Source organism: Mauremys mutica, chromosome 3 (assembly GCF_020497125.1).
Source record: "Mauremys mutica isolate MM-2020 ecotype Southern chromosome 3, ASM2049712v1, whole genome shotgun sequence".
NCBI lineage: Eukaryota > Metazoa > Chordata > Testudines > Geoemydidae > Mauremys > Mauremys mutica.
Genome location: NC_059074.1, coordinates 6,489,007 through 6,507,974, shown reverse-complemented (window position 1 = coordinate 6,507,974; position 18,968 = coordinate 6,489,007). Strand labels below are relative to the sequence as shown.

The 18,968-nt window shown below is 47.4% G+C and overlaps 1 protein-coding gene across 3 annotated transcripts in view; it reads left to right on the top strand.

The window, feature by feature from the left end:
* The first annotated feature begins 3,082 nt into the window (after positions 1-3,082).
* Positions 3,083-18,968, top strand: part of LOC123367551 (nuclear GTPase SLIP-GC-like) — an 85,905-nt gene continuing 70,019 nt past the window's right edge. The window contains exons 1-2 of one of the 3 annotated variants that reach the window (XM_045011869.1): positions 3,083-3,231; positions 18,331-18,495. In XM_045011869.1, coding sequence (XP_044867804.1) covers positions 18,468-18,495 — 28 coding nt within the window. In that variant the 5' untranslated portion in view covers positions 3,083-3,231; positions 18,331-18,467. Of the gene's footprint in view, positions 3,232-16,694; positions 17,107-18,330; positions 18,496-18,968 lie in introns of those variants that run through there. The other 2 variants (XM_045011866.1, XM_045011867.1) reach the window with 2 other exon arrangements.

Here is an 18,968-nt window from a genome sequence, read left to right as displayed (position 1 = left end):
ACTTCTGATAGAGGAAGTGGATAATATGGGTTTGACTTTAACCCTATATAAACTAGGTGCTTTAAAAGGTAAAGCAGAAATTAGATTTCTTTATACTTACAGCTTTGAAAAGAAATAATACCACGGCCTATCAATAGTTAATAGCCTTTGTAGATGGGTAGCATCGATGCGTAGATGGGGTGGTGGTGATGGGTAAACAGGAAGAGATAGATCGGTGTATTGCCTACCTAATGGTGATTTGTTTCACTTTTTATAGAGCATTATTCGGAAATCCTTCCTCCTATGCCCAAATTTCGTCTCCCCCCCACGGAAATGTTAGGGTACACCTGCCTCATAGGCTAACATGTGTGTGCGTATGAATGACAGTTATGTATGCATTTGTGGTGTACTTGTTAGATTTGTGGGCAAAAATCCCTTTTTCCACCCTTTACTGCTATTGGTTCAGTTAAAGGTCTCCAGACATCTGCATAGGTAATTTGTCTTATTATTACTTTTTTGAATAAGGGTCCCAAAGGTTGCCTTCAGCGTCACACAGGATGTCTGACCTGGAGTTATTTTCCTAGCATTTCAGCTATTGCAAATCTATAAATCTATAAGCCTATTACATACTTAAATTTATCAAAAAGACATTTTATACAGACCAACAGACTAATCCTCAGGGCTACAGGGCTGATAGATCGGCCTTTGACTTCCGTGGTAGCTGAGGGAAAGGCGGTTGGCAGGACAGGCTGTCTTGGTGGAGGACAGGGCAGGACTGGTGACTTTGCAGCAGGGGCTCCATTTTTATTCCTTCCTAAAAGGGTGGAATTAAAGGACTGGCTCCATCTCTTAGCTCTTTCTAGACTTGCCTTCAGCTAGGAAGAGTATATAAAAGAATCCTTGTGGGCTTGCTGCCATGAAAACAGATTAAGATTATGTTTGTTACTGGGGGCTGATCTGAGGGAATATTTCACAGCTCCAGAGACTGGGCGAGCTGGGTGTGGGTTCAGAGAGACCCCTGGGCTGTCCCAGTGCATGACTCAAGTCTCCTTCTGCTTTGGGGTATTGTATGTAGTTGCCCAAGACATTACTTCATTGTAACAAACAGGTGTGTGTGGTTGTGTCCCCTCACCACTGCCCTCTGTTGGATGGAAACAGAACTGCTCAGCCATGTGTGTGTCAGCCTGTCTACCAGAGACAGCTTGGGTGTTGGGCACCCAGAAGCAAAGGCCCCTTTTGAAATGTCAGAACCACTTGTCCAAGGTCATACGGCACCTTAGTGGCAGATCTGAACCCAGGTCATGCAGCTCCCAGTGCCAGATTCTAATCGCTATACCATGCACCGTTCCCTGAACTTGTCACGAATCTTTTGTCTGCAGTCAATAGATTCCAGCATCATGATATTCCATGCACACAAAGGTCTATAATATCCCAGGTCCTCTGTGTTCCTGTTTGTAAAGATAGGTTCTATGTTGGCCCTTCTGCAGTCTTCTGAGACCTCACCACTCCTCCAGGAGGTTTCATAAATAATTGTTAATGGATCTGAGATTGCTTCAGGTAGTTCTTTAACTACCCTAGGATGAATTTCATCAGGCCCTGCTGACCTGAATACATCTAACTTACGTAAAATATTCTTTAACCCATTCTTTCTCTATTTTGGCTTGTATTCCTTCCCTCTTGTTAATATTAATGGTGTTCAATATCTGGTCTAGTGAAGACTGAAGCAAAACAGGCATTAAACACCTCCGTTTTCTTGATGTGATCAGTTAGTAACTCTCCTTCCCCACTACGTAGATGACCTACTGTTACCCAGGTTTCTTTCAACCCAAAGCTCTTGGTAACTTCTACTCTGTGCGAGGTGGTGTCAGGAAATAAATCCGGGGAGACATGGCTGTCCGACCGATAGATGGCTGGCACAAACAGGACACCACGAGTGCTTTCACTTAAAGCTAAACTTTACTTAGTCTCAAGCACTTGCTCATGTCCACAACAAGATTAGTAAAACACCTTCAACCCTTGATAATTACCAAAGCTGAGTGTGGCTCTCGAGTGACACAGCGGCAGCCTTCCAGTGGCCAAATCTTCCGTCTGCCGGGGGGACCGCAAGATGTATCCAGAGGGAGAGTCCAAAGAGAGTCCAACTATCTCAAACCTTTTCCCCTTATTTATATATTAGTAATAGACTGACATGTCCCTTAAAGAAAACTTGTTAACTAAGCAGTTTCAATGGTCAAGCAAGAGGTTCCTCCTGATTATTGATTAACCAGGTGTGGGTTTTTCCAAAGTTTGCAGCCTTGAGGCCCCAATAGACATTCCTGGGGCACATCCTGCTCTTTTAAAAGAGCATATATCAGCAACTTCAACACAATTCTTATCAGGAAGGACGCGGGGTCAAGCTGCCCTTTCTGAAGCACCCAAAACTCCCTCCCCTCCTGTCTTGGTCAAGCTGAGACTGCTGACTAGGCCGCTTTTAACAATAAGCCATAGTGCTTTGCCAAAATCTCCCCATATACTACACTTTGCTTTGTCATTCTCTTGCTCCTAATATATTTAAAGAATCTCTTCTTGTTCCCTTTTGTGTTCCTTGCTATTTAACTCATTTTGTGCCTTGGCCTTTCTGATTTTGTTTCTACGTTCTTGTGCTATTCTTTTGTACTCCTCCTTAGCAATTTGTCCATGTTTCCCCTTTTTGTAGGATTCCTTTTTATTTTCAGTCTCCTTGAGACTGCCAGCTCTCCTGAACTCCTTTTTCCCTGAGGTTTTCTCTCCATAAGCTCCCAGTAAGGTCCTACAATAACAGGAGCAAAGAGAATTCTCTCATGTCTCCTCCTCTGGAACATCTGGAGCACAGCTGCCCTTGCTGCTTGCACAGCTAAGGTTGCTGGTTGCTGCTTTCAGAGCTGAAAGTTAACCCTTTGAGTGCATGAGACTTGCCCTGCCACACTGACTGCTGAATTGAGTGTTGAGTGCTTTACCTGCTCTGATGCACTGATTACAGGACTGACTATTAACTGTGTTTTTACCTGCTGTACCACAGTCACTGTAGAACTGAATGTTCTTAAGTTTTCTTTCTTTTCTTCCTCTCTCTCTCAAGCAGTTGGGAAAGGGTTAAATAGTATTCTAGGAAGTGTCATAGGAAATGTTATGTTAAGGGAGGAGCTGAATGAGGTGGAGGAAAAAGGATCAGCCTGAGAAAGGAAGATCTGGACGGTGAATCCATCTCAACCCACTGAGCTCCCCAGTTATTGAAAGGTAAGACTTTTTATTGACTATTACGGATAGCTGGCTTATAGTCGGGGAAATGATTGTATGAATGCCCTCTCCTGTTAAATGAAGGTTTCAAAGAAGACCTCGACTCTGTATAGTCAGCCTCTCCACCACCAAAGGTTAAGCCCTTGGGAGAATCCTGGATGAGTTGGTAACACTTACCAATTCTCTGTTAAAGTCTGCTGTTTTAATTCCATGGCCTTATTCTGTGACTCTCACTCCTTCCTTTCCTTTCAGTCATGAATTCTATCATTCCATGATCACTATCACCCAAATTGCTTTCCATCTTCAGAGTCGCAAACAATTCTGCCCTGTTAGTCAGATTGTCTAAAATGGCTGACCCCCCCGGTTACTTCCTCCAATTCTTGGAACAAAATGTTGTCCCCAGTAATAATTGGAGATATACCAATCTCCTAGAACTGGAAGGGACTTTGAAAGGTCATCAAGTCCAGCCCCCTGCCTTCACGAGCAGGACCAATTTTTGCCCCAGATCCCTAAGTGGCCCCCTCAAGGATTGAACTCACAACCCTGGGTTTAGCAGGTCAATGCTCAAACCACTGAGCCATCCTCCCCCCCCAGTACATCCTAAGAACGTACTGGTCACATATCTAGGTAGTTAAAGTCCCCCATTACTACCAGGGCTTATATCTTGGATATTTCTATTATTTGTTCTAGAAATGCCTCATCTACCACCTTCTGATTTGGTGGCCTATTGTAGGAGACCGACTGTGACATCACCCCTAGTTTTTACTCCTTTCATCTTTACCCAGAGACTATCAACTCGTCTGCCTCCCACCTCCTTCTGGACCTCAGAATCTGTATATATATTCTTGATGTACGTTGCAACCCCTCCTCTGTTTGTACCCTACCTGTCCTGCCTGAACAAACCATGCCTCTCTATACCAACCTACCAGTCATGAGTCTTATCCCACTAAGTCTCTGTGATGCCAATTAAATCATAATTTTTCTGATGTACTAATACTTCCAGTTCTTTCTGTTTATTCCCCATCATTTGTGTATAGATATCTAAGATACTGATCAGATTCCTCCATTGATTTCCCTCTTGTAGTTTCTATGACCCTATTATAATTTTCCATGTCCCTCCCAAAATCTAACCCTCTGTTAAGGTCGCCTTTTTTTTAAACCTACTTGTGGTGTTTTGTCACCTGCCTCCTTTGAGCCTAGTTTGAAGCCCTGCTCACTAGGTTGGCAAGTCGGAGACTCAAGATGCTCTTCCCCATCTTGGTCAGGTGGACCCAATCTCTTCCTAGCAGACCACAGCATCCCATGGTTGAGGGAGCCAAATCCCTCCCATGGATACCATCTGCACAGCGATGCATTCATCTCCAGGAGGCACATGTCCCTGCCTGGGCATTTACCCTCAACCAATGGGATGGATAAGAACCAGGGGCGGCTCTAGACATTTCGCCGCCCCAAGCACGGCGGCATGTCGCGGGGGGTGCTCTACCGGTCGCCGGTCCCGCGGCTCCAGTGGACCTCCCACAGGCATGCCTGTGGAGGGTCCGTGGTCCCGAGGCTCCATCGAAGCCACGGGACCAGCGGACCCTCTGCAGGCTGGCCTGCGGGAGGTCCACCAGAGCCACGGGACCAGTGGACCCTCCGCAGGCATGCTGCCAAAGGCGGCCTGTCTGCCGCCCTCCTGGCGACTGGCAGAGCGCCCCCCACGGCATGCCACCCCAGGCACGCGCTTGGCGTGCTGGGGCCTGGAGCTGCCCCTGATAAGAACAGAACCTAAGCCCCTGGTCCCTTCACCCTAGCTTCCAGAGCCCGGTAGTCATTGCTGAACTGCTGCGGGTCAGACCTGACAGTATTATTAGTGCCCATGAGTATGAGCAGCACGGGGTAGGGATGAACCATAGTTATGGGTTTAACATGGTTTCTTTTAAAAGCTGAAATGTGCATCCTTTCTAAAACCTATGTATACATGATGACACACACACAATGGGTCTCATTCGTCACCCTTTCCATTGACTTCAATGCGAATAGGATGAGACCCCTGTATTTCTATACAAGATATGTTTATAAAGTATCTTTATCACACCACATTATGACAGCAAGGTGTTTTTTTCATATTTAGTTTTAAATTTTTTTTTTTGTTTCTTGCTTTGTGACTCATAAAAGATTAGGGTTGGAAGAGACTTCAGGAGGTCATCTAGTCCAACCCTCTACTCAGAGCTGCTGCCTTAGTCTCATCTACAAGAAAGCGAGTTGTTGCTCTCGCTGCTTCTAACAAAATCTGTTTGTGTGTTAACTTTTTCCTATACTGTTCTGCATTCCTGCTGGCCTTGTCTTGCATATTTCTAAGTACAGTCACCATTTTAAGCTTTTCTGCTATAAATTCACACCCATCTGTCTCCCATTTGTTCAAACGCAGTTGTAACTGCTTTTTCTCCAGCTCCACCTCCCGCCTTCCCTTCATCATTTCAACCACGTCCAGACATGCATAAAATAACGCCCAGGCAGCAAACACGCAGTCACAGTATTGCTCTAAAATCTTTACTTTTAAGGCACAACTCCTTATTGCACAGTTCTACTGTTATTCTAAGCATGATTCTTACCTTAAAAATTACAGGACGTTCCCAAATAGTCTATGAGAGAGGGTCCTCGCTAAAGGAGCATAGCCTGAAAAAGGAAGAGACAGTTTGCTCAGGTCCGTGCCTCAGTTTCCCCACTCCATAGCAACTACTCAAGAAGTACCATGTGATTAGGGTGACGTGCTGCCCGTGTTCCTCCACCAATTTGTTACCAGATTTGCCTGTTACTTTGGGGTACGCTCATTTATTAGTGTTACTCTTCTGGGGGGTGGGGTTCTGTAATTCTATCAATGTTCTGCTTGTGTCACTTGTGTTCTCATATGGAGCTCTACTCCCTTCTGCAAGTTCCCTCTCAGTTGAGCTATCCTGCAGGACCTATGTTCCCCAGGGCTGGGTTCTTCCAGCCCCAGAATCAGATGAACATACACACACACATTAACAGAGCACGTCTGAGAGGACCAGGTCAATCAGCACTCCCAAGCTGTCACCCTCAATGTTTGACACAAACATGGGCACCAGGTTCTAGATCCGTCAGTTCTGTAACAGTGACATCTGTTATAAAAGTGTTTGTAAGCTCCTTTTGCTTTTTTTAAATCTGATTTGGCTATTTGTTTCATGTCTGGCCATTCTGGAGGTAGATCCTTCCCCCCAGTTGGAATAGCAGTTCTGAATTGTTTTCTCATCAGTTGTTGTGCTGGACTATATCCATATTGGTGTTGATGGCTAGCACGGAAGAAGATCCATTCCTTGCTACTGCTGTTGGATTTTCTCAGCTGTCTCAGCCTCGACCACTTGCTTGTAGGGAATGTGGGCTGCTACTAATATAACCAAAATCATATTTCATTTGGACTGACTTACTGCTGCAGTGAATTTTGGTTCATTGCCATCTCTAGTTGTTTTGGAATATCAAAGGGAGCAAAGTGCATTTCAGTCCGCTACAATCAGATAATGATATGCTCTGAATTCTACAAGTCTGCAGCTAGTCTCTTTCAAGGTCTGTCTTGTAGAAGTGTTGCTATTCTACATGGTTCAGCATTGTCTCTCAAGGTTATTGGTACTGAATCACCTTTCAAAAGTCCAATAGCAGTAAATACTTCATGGAGTTCTTCCACCTTTCTCACTAGGCCCATCATAACTACCACTCTGCTGCTGAGAAGTTTGTTGGTATTTGATCACATGTCTTTATAGAACATAAGAATGGCCGTACTGGGTCAGACCAAAGGTCCATGCAGTCCAGTATCCTGTCCACCAACAGTGGCCAATGCCAGGCGCCCCAGAAGGAGTGAACCTAACAGGTAATGATCAAGTGATCCCTCTCCTGCCATCCATTTCCATCCTCTGACAGAGACTAGGGACACCATTCCTTACCCATCCTGGCTAATAGCCATTAATGAACTTAACCTCCATGAATTTATCCAGTTCTTTTTTAAACCCTGTTATAGTCTTAGCCTTCACAACCTCCTCAGGCAAGGAGTTCCACAAGTTGACTGTGCGCTGCGTGAAGAAGAACTTCCTTTTATTCGTTTTAAACCTGCTGCCTATTAATTTCATTTGGTGGCCCCTAGTTCTTATATTATGGGAACAAGTAAATAACTTTTCCTTATTCATTTTCTCCACATCACTCTCATGATTTTATATACCTCTATCATATCCCCCCTTTTCCAAGCTGAAGAGTCCTAGCCTCTTTAATCTCTCCTCATATGGGATCCTCTCCAAACCCCTAATCATTTTAGTTGCCCTTCTCTGAACCTTTTCTAATGCCAGTATATCTTTTTTGAGATGAGGAGACCACATCTGTACACAGTATTCAAGATGTGGGCGTACCACGAATTTATAGAAGGGCAATAAGATATTCTCCATCTTATTCTCTATCCCCTTTTTAATGATTCCTAACATCCTGTTTGCTTTTTTGACCACCTCTGCACACTGCGTAGATGTCTTCAGAGAACTATCAACAATGACTCCAAGATCTTTTTCCTGATTAGTTGTAGCTAAATTAGCCCCCATCATACTGTATGTATAGTTGGGGTTATTTTTTGCAATGTGCATTACTTTACATTTATCCATATTAAATTTCATTTGCCATTTTGTTGCCCAATCACTTAGTTTTGTGAGATCTTTTTGAAGTTCTTCACAGTCTGCTTTGGTCTTAACTATCTTGAGCAGTTTTGTATCATCTGCAAACTTTGCCACCTCACTGTTTACCCCTTTCTCCAGATCATTTATGAATAAGTTGAATAGGATTGGTCCTAGGACTGACCCTTGGGGAACACCACTAGTTACCCCTCTCCATTCTGAGAATTTACCAGTAATTCCTACCCTTTGTTCCCTGTCTTTAAACCAGTTCTCAATCCATGAAAGGACCTTCCCTTTTATCCCATAACAGCTTAATTTACGTAGGAGCCTTTAGTGAGGGACCTTGTCAAAGGCTTTCTGGAAATCTAAGTACACTACATCCACTGGATCCCCCTTGTCCACATGTTCGTTGACCCCTTCATAGATCTCTAATAGATTAGTAAGACACAATTTCCCTTTACAGAAACCATGTTCACTTTTGCCTGACAATTTTATTCTTTACTATTGTTTCAACTAATTTGCCCGGTACCGACGTTAGACTTACCGGTCTGTAATTGCCGGGATCACCCCTAGAGCCCTTTTTAAATATTGGCGTTACATTAGCTATCTTCCAGTCATTGGGTACAGAAGCTGATTTAAAGGACAGGTTACAAACCATAGTTAATAGTTCCGCAACTTCACATTTGAGTTCTTTCAGAACTCTTGGGTGAATGCCAACTGGTCCCCGTGACTTGTTACTGTTAAGTTTATCAATTAATTCCAAAACCTCCTCTAGTGACACCTCAATCTGTGACAATTCCTCAGATTTTTCACCTACAAAAGCCGGCTCAGATTTGGGAATCTCCCTAACATCCTCAGCCGTGAAGACTGAAGCAAAGAATCCATTCAGTTTCTCTGCAATGACTTTATTGTCTTTAAGTGCTCCTTTTGTATCTTGATCATCAAGAGGCCCCACTGGTTGTTTAGCAGGCTTCCTGCTTCTGATGTACTTAAAAAACATTTTGTTATTACCTTTGGAGTTTTTGGCTAGCCGTTCTTCAAACTCCTCTTTGGCTTTTCTTATTACACTCTTGCACTTAATTTGGCAGTGTTTGTGCTCCTTTCTATTTGCCTCACTAGGATTTGACTTCCACTTTTCTCACTGCTTCTTTTACATGGTTGTTAAGCCACAGTGGCTCTTTTTTAGTTCTTTTACTGTGTTTTTTAAATTTGAGGTATACATTTAAGTTGGGCCTCTATTATGGTGTCTTTGAAAAGTGTCCATGCAGCTTGCAGGGATTTCACTCTAGTCACTGTACCTTTGTAACACTTTGTAAGTTGTTTCTGTGGTTAACTGGTCCATATAGTTCAGAATACCTCTAGGACTAGTTAGGTGACTTCGACTCTGGGAAGGACTGAAGGTGATTGTAAGCCCCTTCTGATATGACTGTCACACCTGCTCCTGAGTCAATTTTTAAAGTCAATAGTCTTTCTGTGAATATTCAGTTTCACTTTCCAGGCTGGCTCTGTGTCATCGCACATGACAGATCCCAGAAACAATGACTCTTGACTGTCGGTAATCATAGTCAGCTTCATGACTGCCTTAGTATGGCAAACAGCTGCCAAATGTCTGCATTTTGTGCATTTCATAGATTCATAGACTCTAGGACTGGAAGGGACCTCGAGAGGTCATCGAGTCCAGTCCCCTGCCCTCATGGCAGGACCAAATACTGTCTAGACCATCCCTGATAGACATTTATCTAACCTACTCTTAAATATCTCCAGAGATGGAGATTCCACAACCTCCCTAGGCAATTTATTTCAGTGTTTAACCACCCTGACAGTTAGGAACTTTTTCCTAATGTCCAACCTAAACCTCCCTTGCTGCAGTTTAAGCCCATTGCTTCTTGTTCTATCCTTAGAGGGGAAGGTGAACAAGTTTTCTCCCTCCTCCTGACGACACCCTTTTAGATACCTGAAAACTGCTATCATGTCCCCTCTCAGTCTTCTCTTTTCCAAACTAAACAAACTCAATTCTTTCTGCCTCCTTCATAGGTCATGTTCTCAAGTCCTTTAATCATTCTTATTGCTCTTCTCTGACCCTCTCCAATTTCTCCACATCTTTCTTGAAATGTGGTGCCCAGAACTGGACACAATACTCCAGTTGAGGCCTAACCAGCGCAGAGTAGAGCAGAAGAATGACTTCTCGTGTCTTGCTCACAACACACCTGTTAACGCATCCCAGAACCACGTTTGCTTTTTTTGCAACAGCATCACACTGTTGACTCATATTTAGCTTGTGGTCCACTATAACCCCTAGATCCCTTTCTGCCGTATTCCTTCCTAGACAGTCTCTTCCCATTCTGCATGTGTGAAACTGATTGTTCCTTCCTAAGTGGAGCACTTTGCATTTGTCTTTATTAAACTTCATCCTGTTTACCTCAGACCATTTCTCCAATTTGTCCAGATCATTTTGAATTATGACCCTGTCCTCTAAAGCAGTTGCAGTCCCTCCCAGTTTGGTATCATCTGCAAACTTAATAAGCGAACTTTCTATGCCAACATCTAAGTCGTTGATGAAGGCATTGAACAGAGCCGGTCCCAAAACAGACCCCTGTGGAACCCCTTTCCAGCAGGATTGGGAACCATTAATAACTACTCTCTGAGTACGGTTATCCAGCCAGTTATGCACCCACCTTATAGTTGCCCCATCTAAATTGTATTTGCCTAGTTTATCGATAAGAATATCATGCGAGACCGTATCAAATGCCTTACTAAAGTCTAGGTATACCACATCCACCGCTTCTCCCTTATCCACAAGACTCGTTATCCTATCAAAGAAAGCTATCCGATTGGTTTTACACTATTTGTTCTTTACAAATCCATGCTGGCTATTCCCTATCACCTTACCACCTTCCAAGTGTTTGCAGATGATTTCCTTAATTACTTGCTCCATTATCTTCTCTGGCACAGAAGTTAAACTAACTGGTCTGTAGCTTCCTGGGTTGTTTTTATTTCTCTTTTTATAGATGGGCACTATATTTGCCCTTTTCCAGTCTTCTGGAATCTCTCCCGTCTCCCATGATTTTCCAAAGATAATAGCTAGAGGCTCAGATACCTCCTCTATTAGCTCCTTGAGTATTGTAGGATGCATTTCATCAGGCCCTGGTGACTTGCAGGCATCTAACTTTTCTAAGTGATTTTTAACTTGTTCTTTTTTTATTTTATCTTCTAAACCTGCCCCCTTCCCATTAGCACTCACTATGTTAGGCATTCCTTCAGACTTCTCAGTGAAGACCGAAACAAAGAAGTCATTAAGCATCTCTGCCATTTCCAAGTTTCCTGTTACTGTTTCTCCCTCCTCACTGAGCAGTGGGCCTACCGTGTCCTTGGTCTTCCTCTTGCTTCTTGTATTGATAAAAAAATCTTCTTGTTTCCCTTTATTCCCATAGCTAGTTTGAGGTCATTTTGCCTTTCTAATCTTGCCCCTGCATTCCTGTGTTGTTTGCCTATATTCAGCCTTTGTAATTTGTCCTAGTTTCCATTTTTTATATGACTCCTTTTTATTTTTTAGATCATGCAAGATCTCGTGGTTAAGCTGGTCTTTTGTCACATTTTCTATCTTTCCTACCCAGCGGAATAGCTTGATTTTGGGCCCTTAATAGTGTCCCTTTGAAAAAATGCCAACTCTCCTCAGTTGTTTTTCCCCTCAGTCTTGATTCCCATGGGATCTTACCTATCAGCTCTCTGAGCTTACCAAAATCCACCTTCCTGAAATCCATTGTCTCTATTTTGCTGTACTCCCTTCTACCCTTCCTTAGAATTGTGAACTCTATGATTTCATGATCACTTTCACCCAAGCTTCCTTCTACTTTCAAATTCTCAATGAGTTCCTCCCTATTTGTTAAAATCAAGTCTAGAACAGCTTCTCCCCAGTGGCTTTTTCAACCTTCTGAAATAAAAAGTTGTCTGCAATGCAGTCCAAGAACTTATTGGATAGTCTGTGCCCTGCGGTGTTATTTTCCCAACATATATCTGGACAGTTGAAGTCCCCCATCACCACCAAATCTTGGGCTTTGGTTGATTTTGTTAGTTGTTTTAAAAAAGCCTCATCCGCCTCTTCCAGCTGGTTAGGTGGCCTGTAGTAGACTCCTAGCATGACATCACCCTTGTTTTTTACCCCTTTTAGCCTAACCCAGAGACTCTCAACACTTCCGTCTCCTATGTCCATCTCCTCCTCAGTCCAAGTGTGTACATTTTTAATATATAAGGCAACACCTCCTCCCTTTTTCCCGTCTGTCCTTCCTGAGCAAGCTGTACCCATCCACACCAACATTCCAATCGTGTGTATTATCCCACCAAGTTTCAGTGATGCCAACAATGTCATAGTTGTATTTATTTATTAGCACTTCCAGTTCTTCCTGCTTATTACCCATACTTCTCGCATTTGTATATAGGCATCTAAGATACTGGTTTGATCTTGCCTCCCAGTTTTGCCCTGACCCTCCTTTCTCTCTGCCATTATAGCCCACGCTCCCTCTTGTTTCCAACCCATCTCCCAGGTCTCCATGTTCCCCACTTACCTGTGGGCTTTGCTCACCTGTCCCCATCGAACCTAGTTTAAAGCCCTCCTCACTAGATTAGCCAGTCTGAGTCCAAATAGGGTCTTTCCCCTCCTCGAAAGGTGAACGCCATCTCTGCCTAGCAGTCCTTCCTCGAATAGCATCCCGTGGGCGAGGAAGCCAAAGCCCTCTTGGCGACACCATCTTCGCAGCCAGGCATTCGCCTCCATGATGCATCTGTCTCTGCCCGGGCCCCTGCCTTTGACAGGAAGAATTGAAGAGAATACCACCTGCGCTCCAAACTCCTTCACCCGCACTCCCAGAGCCCTGTAGTCACTCTTGGTCCACTCAGTGTCACACCTCGCAGTATCATTTGTGCCCACATGGATGAGTAGCAAGGGGTAGTAGTCAGAGGGCTGGATAATCCTCGACAATGCCTCTGTAACATCTCAGATACGGGCCCCCGGCAGGCAGCATACCTCCCGAGATGAACTGTAAGGGTGACAGATGGGCGCCTCCGTCCCCCTCAGCAGAGAGTCTCCGACCACCACTACCCTACGTTTCCTATTCGCAGTGGTGGCAGCAGACCTCCCAGCCTTAGGGGTACGAGGCTTCTCCTCCTTTACTGTAGGGGGTGATTCCTTCTCTCCTGTATCAAGAAGAGCATAACGGTTACCTATTACCACGGCGGGAGGGTTCGGAGCAGGGGTGGAGCACTGCCTGCTGCCAGAAGTAACCAGCTGCCAGTGTCCACCCTGAGCCATCTCCTCCTCCACCAGTGGTGTTAGCAGTCCTGTGAACTGGGATAGCTAATTCAGCTGTCTCCACATGGACACTGTCCAGGAATTGCTCATGGATTTGGATGCTCCTCAACCTAGCCCCCTCCTCCTGTAGCTCTCCCACCTGCTGCCTGAGAGACTCCACCAGCAGGCACCTTTCACATTGGATGCCCCCCACAGCCTGTGTCTTTAGCTGGACACACATCCTTTGGGCAATGAATTTTTCCACATCTTGTGCATTAAGCCTGAAAGGCTTTGTAATTTTCCTGGGACTAAACTCTCCTTGCCCCAGGGGTTTTATGATGATGACTTTAGCTGTCATGCAGGGTCCAGTGTTTGATTTGTAAATGAAGAGGTGCTGGGGCTCAGGCATTAATGATAATATTGTTTCCCCTCCCCATTCACATCTTCCCGAGATCTCCTCCTACACACAGTCCCCTTCCCCCGGGGTCTTCCTGTCCCTCCCACTGGCTTCCCCTTCCCACAGAAGCCCCCCCCCCCGCCCCCCCCGCACAACAGGAAATCCATCCTCCTGTTTCCCTCCATCCAGGAAATCTTCCCCTCCCAGCGAGAGCCGCACTCATGCATCTGGAACCTCAGTTTTAACCCCAAAGTCCAGCCCTGCCCCCCATGGCAGCCCTGATTGGCCAGGACTGTCCCCCGTTCCCACCCTATGGGAGGAGAGAGGCTCAGCACACCCGAAAAGGCAGCTAATCAGCAACCAGGAGAAGTGGGAACCACGCTGGGGTCCCAGGCTGGGGAGCCAATAAGGGGCAGGTCTTGCAATTGAGCGGCAGAGTGATTGGCCAGTCAAACTGCAGGGTCTGCGTGAGATGAATGAGTGGCAGGTGGCCCAGCCCCTCAGAAGGTGGAAGGGGGGGGCGGGTCAAATATGGGTGACAGCCTGAGGGGCCAAACAACAATAGATGCAGAGCTACAGTATGATTGAAAAGCCCCGGTCTGAGGAGGAGGCGCCTCAGGGGGCCGGGCCCTGGTGCGATAAGCAGGTGCCAGGAGGGGCTGGGCCGGGCCCGCCTAAAGAAGAGATGCCCCAGGCCTGAGGAGGAGGCGCCTGGGCGGGCTGGCCCCGGTGTGAAGAGGTGGCACCTGAGGGCTGGGCCCCGGCCTGAGGAGGAGGCGCCTGGGCGGGCCGGCCCCGGTGTGAAGAGGTGGCACCTGAGGGCTGGGCCTCGGCCTGAGGAGGAGGCGCCCGGGCGGGCTGGGCCCCGGTGTGAAGAGGTGGCGCCTGGGGGCTGGGCCCCGGCCTGAGGAGGAGGCGCCCGGGCGGGCTGGGCCCCGGTGTGAAGAGGTGGCACCTGGGGGCAGGGCCCCGGCCTGAGGAGGAGGCGCCCTGGGCGGGCCGGGCCCGGTGTGAAGAGGTGGCACCTGAGGGCTGGGCCCCGGCCTGAGGAGGAGGCGCCCCGGGCGGGCTGGCCCCGGTGTGAAGAGGTGGCACCTGAGGGCTGGGCCTCGGCCTGAGGAGGAGGCACCCGGGCGGGCTGGGCCCGGTGTGAAGAGGTGGCGCCTGGGGGCTGGGCCCCGGCCTGAGGAGGAGGCACCCTGGGTGGGCCGGGCCCAGTGTGAAGAGGTGGCACCTGGGGGCAGGGCCCCGGTCTGAGGAGGAGGCGGCCGGGCGGGCCGGGCCCCGGTGTGAAGAGGTGGCACCTGGGGGCAGGGCCCCGGCCTGAGGAGGAGGCGCCCCGGGCGGGCTGGCCCCGGTGTGAAGAGGTGGCACCTGGGGGCAGGGCCCCGGCCTGAGGAGGAGGCGCCCCGGGTGGGCCGGGCCCCGGTGTGAAGAGGTGGCACCTGGGGGCAGGGCCCCGGCCTGAGGAGGAGGCGCCCTGGGCGGGCCGGGCCTGGTGTGAAGAGGTGGTACCTGGGGGCAGGGCCCCGGCCTGAGGAGGAGGCGCCCGGGCGGGCTGGGCCCCGGTGTGAAGAGGTGGCACCTGGGAGCAGGGCCCCGGCCTGAGGAGGAGGCGCCCGGGCGGGCTGGGCCCCGGTGTGAAGAGGTGGCACCTGAGGGCTGGGCCCCGGCCTGAGGAGGAGGCGCCCCGGGTGGGCTGGCCCCGGTGTGAAGAGGTGGCACCTGGGGGCAGGGCCCCGGCCTGAGCAGGAAGCTCCCCAGGGGGCTTGGCTCTGGGTAGCCGCAGCACTAATGAAGCTCTCCCTGAGTCTGTTTACAGTTTCTAAGCTCGTTTCTGGTTTTTCAGATTTGTGAAGTTTGTTTTGCTGCTCAGGTTCAGAGGCCTTTGCTGTTTGGGCAACTGTGTGAAGGTTTAAGTCTGACTTTAACTGTAGTTACTGAGAGAGACTTATCTGGCAGGCAATAACCACACTAGCCCTAATATTTTCATCTTTTAGAGTTCCAAAGTCACAGTTTTCTGTCAGTGCATGCAAAGCGCTTATGACCGATTCAGCAGATTCCCCTGGTTGTTGACATCTCTGGTGAAAACACGCCCTTCCATAAACCACAGTTCTCTGAGGTATAACGTGTGCATCAAATAGGGCCAGAATTCTGTCAGTCACCTTAGTGATTGTCTTCAGTAAAGGGAAGGGATTTAAAGCTATGCTTCCCTACAGCATCAAGTGAAGATGATGCCTGAAGGTCTGCAGCTACATCTTCCAAAATGCTGCTTTCAGTCTGTCCACTCTCTAGGTTTTTCAAAGCTGAAGTTTGATGGGGCATTGAAGAGAAGCATGTTCATGAGATCCTCCTGCCAATGTTGCTTCTTGTTTGTTTATTTCTGTTTGCAACCTTTATGGCTGCTTTCCTTCGTTTTGTGTTCTAAGAAGAGCTCTGTGTAAGATCGAAAGATTGTCTGTCTCACCAGGTTCCAATAAAAGATTTTACTTCACCCACCTTGCCTTTGCCTCTGACACTGGGCTTATCTACACTTAAAATCCTACAGCAGCACAGCTGCAGCGCTGTAGCCTTTCAGCAGAGACACTACCTATGCTGACCTAAGGGGTTCTCCCATCAGTGTACGTAATCCACCCCCTGAAAGATGGTAGGTAGGTCAACAGAGGAATCCTTCCTTCAGCCTAGTTCTGTCTACATGAAGGCTTAGATCGCTTAACAACGCCACTCAGGGGTGTGGATTTTTCATATCCCTGACAGATGTAGTTAAGCCAACCTAATTTTTTAGTGTAGGCTCATGTAATGTATTTCTTGTACACAGAAGGTTGCAGGGCTGCTCGTAGTAGGTCAGGCTCTTGTACCAGATACCGTCTGGCTACAGAGCTTCCTTTATAGACAGAGATGCCAGACATGTGTCCTCCAAGACCGTAAGATACCTTAGTGCACTGCTGGCTATAGCTGTTACCAGCTTAGATAAGGTAAGTCACATTGTGACATTCTGTACCTGAGCGTGCTATAACCCCCATATTCCTCATTTTCATATAATCGGGATCTTGCGTATAAAGCATGCCTTGTAAGGTATCAGGGGAAAGGTTACGATCTGGTGAAAGTCATTTCTCTATCCATATATGTATATCATTAATGCATATTAAGTTATGAGAATTGTGTAGTATGGTTGTCACTAAAACATGCTGTAAGTTGGGGGAATCAGCCAGATATTAGCTCCCCAGAGGCAACAGCAAGGAAAGTAACCAACACTCGAGCGGGGAGTCAAACAACTCACCAACAGCCATTGTCCAGCAAGGCAGCTACAATGCAATGACTCACCTGCTTGAGGCCACACCAGGAGAATTGCTCAGCCTTCCTTGGAGAAACTCAGTAATGCTCACCTGACTCTGAAGGGAGGGGCAAAGCCAAGGGTGAGGAAAGGACACGAGAAAAGGAAGAGAGCTCTTCTCTCTCTTCCACCTACACCTACAGACACCACACCGAGCGACTGAAGTGCTGATCAAAGGGGAGAGCCCGGCTGAAGAGAAACCAGCCAGCCTGTGGTGAGAAGCATTTAAATTTGTAAGGGCACTGAAAGTGTTAGGATCAGCTTAGAATGTGTTTGCTTTTATTTCATTTGACTAAATCTGATTTGTTATGCTTTGACTTATAATCACTTAAATCTATCTTTATAGTTAATAAATTTGTTTGTTTATTCTACCTGAAGTAGTGCGTTTGATTTGAAGTGTGTCAGAGACTCCCCTTGGGATAACAAGCCTGGTACATATCAATGTTTTTGTTAAATTGATGAACTCATATAAGCATCCAGCAGGCATAACTGGACGCTGTAAGATGGAACATCCCAGGGTTGTGTCTGGGACCAGAGATAGTGGCTAGTGTCATTCGGTTGCACAATACAAGGAGTAACTTACATGCCGGAGGCTGTGTGTGAACAGCCCAGGAGTGGGGGTTCTCAGAGCAGAGCAGGGTAAGGCTGGCTCCCAGAGTCAAGGATTGGAGTGACCTAGCAGTTCTAATTAATTACATTAATTAAAACAGGTTAATTAAAACTGTTTTTTCACCAACACCAGTTACCATTCAGAGCTCGGGAGATCTAATGTCATAACATCAGAGGGGAATGTCACACACTGACATACCGTGCCAAGCAGCGCTGAACCGTATAGTACAGTTTAGGATTCCATTGCAGAGGGAGGGTGGGGTCCAAGTGTGTAGGGAGGATCCTTCCTTGTGGTATGGGAGTGCCTGGCCTGCTGCCGAGTATTAACTGCATCAGAGCTGGTTACAAACTCTCATAAAAGTGCCAGGCTTTGTCCGTGTTGGGGGTTTGCTCCAGTTCCAGCTGTTGGGTAGCTGCCCCAGTGCAAAGCCCTGGTGTAAATGGGAGAAGTCATCCGAAGCCATGATTTTCACTAGTGCAGCTTAGCCCATGTTGTAGCTAGCTAGGTGCGGATAGTTACCCCAGTTTGTTTTGTACCCAAACCCCTTTGTGGAAGACTCGAGACGATTGATACCAGCAAAGATGTAACAGCCTGCTTTCCAGCAGGGGATCAACTGCACCAGTGCAAATAGCGGGTTTGTGTGTCTGCACCTAGGGGGCAGTGCTGGAGTTGGTGCAAATTCCCAGTGTGGATACGGTCTGAGTATCCCACGTAATAAGAAAATCGCTGTGGAGCTGCGGAAGGTGTAAATGCCGCAAGCTAATGACACAGATGATTAAACACAAAGCAGATCAGTTAAGAACGTAACCCTCATTTTTATTCCCCTAGGGCAGCTCTTGTGACAATTACACCTTGCAGTGTCATCTTCAATCTTCTTCAAATCTGAGTGCATCTTGGTTTTGAAAAGCACTAACAACCCAGTGTCAGCTGGAACTCGGTAGTAACCTTGGAACTGTTCTGCTAGAATGTCACACAAAAGACCTGAATGCTCAGGTAAGATGATATACTCTGAAACCATATTCTTACTGTGAACATTGTTACATGCAGAGCACTGGACTCCAACCTTTCTAAGCACAAGATCACTTTTTGAATTTACGTGCAACCCAGGATCTACTCTGCCCCTTCCCTGAGACCCCACCCCGCTCATTCCATCCCCCCTCCCTCCGTCACTCGCTCTCCCCTACCCTCACTCACTTTCACCAAGCTGGGGCAGAGGGTTGGGGTGTGGGAAGGAGTGTGTGCTCTGGGCTCAGGCCGAGGGGTTCGAAGTAGGTGATGCAGTGGGGCTAAGTCAGGCTACCTGCCTGACCCGACCCCATGCCGCTCCCGGAACCGGCCGTCACATCCCTGCGGCCCCTGGGGGTAGGCATTTGGCTCTGCCAGCTGCCCCTCCCTGAAGGCACCTCCACGCAGCTCCCATTAGCCACAGTTCCCTGTTCCCAGCCAATGGGAGCTGCGGAGCTGGC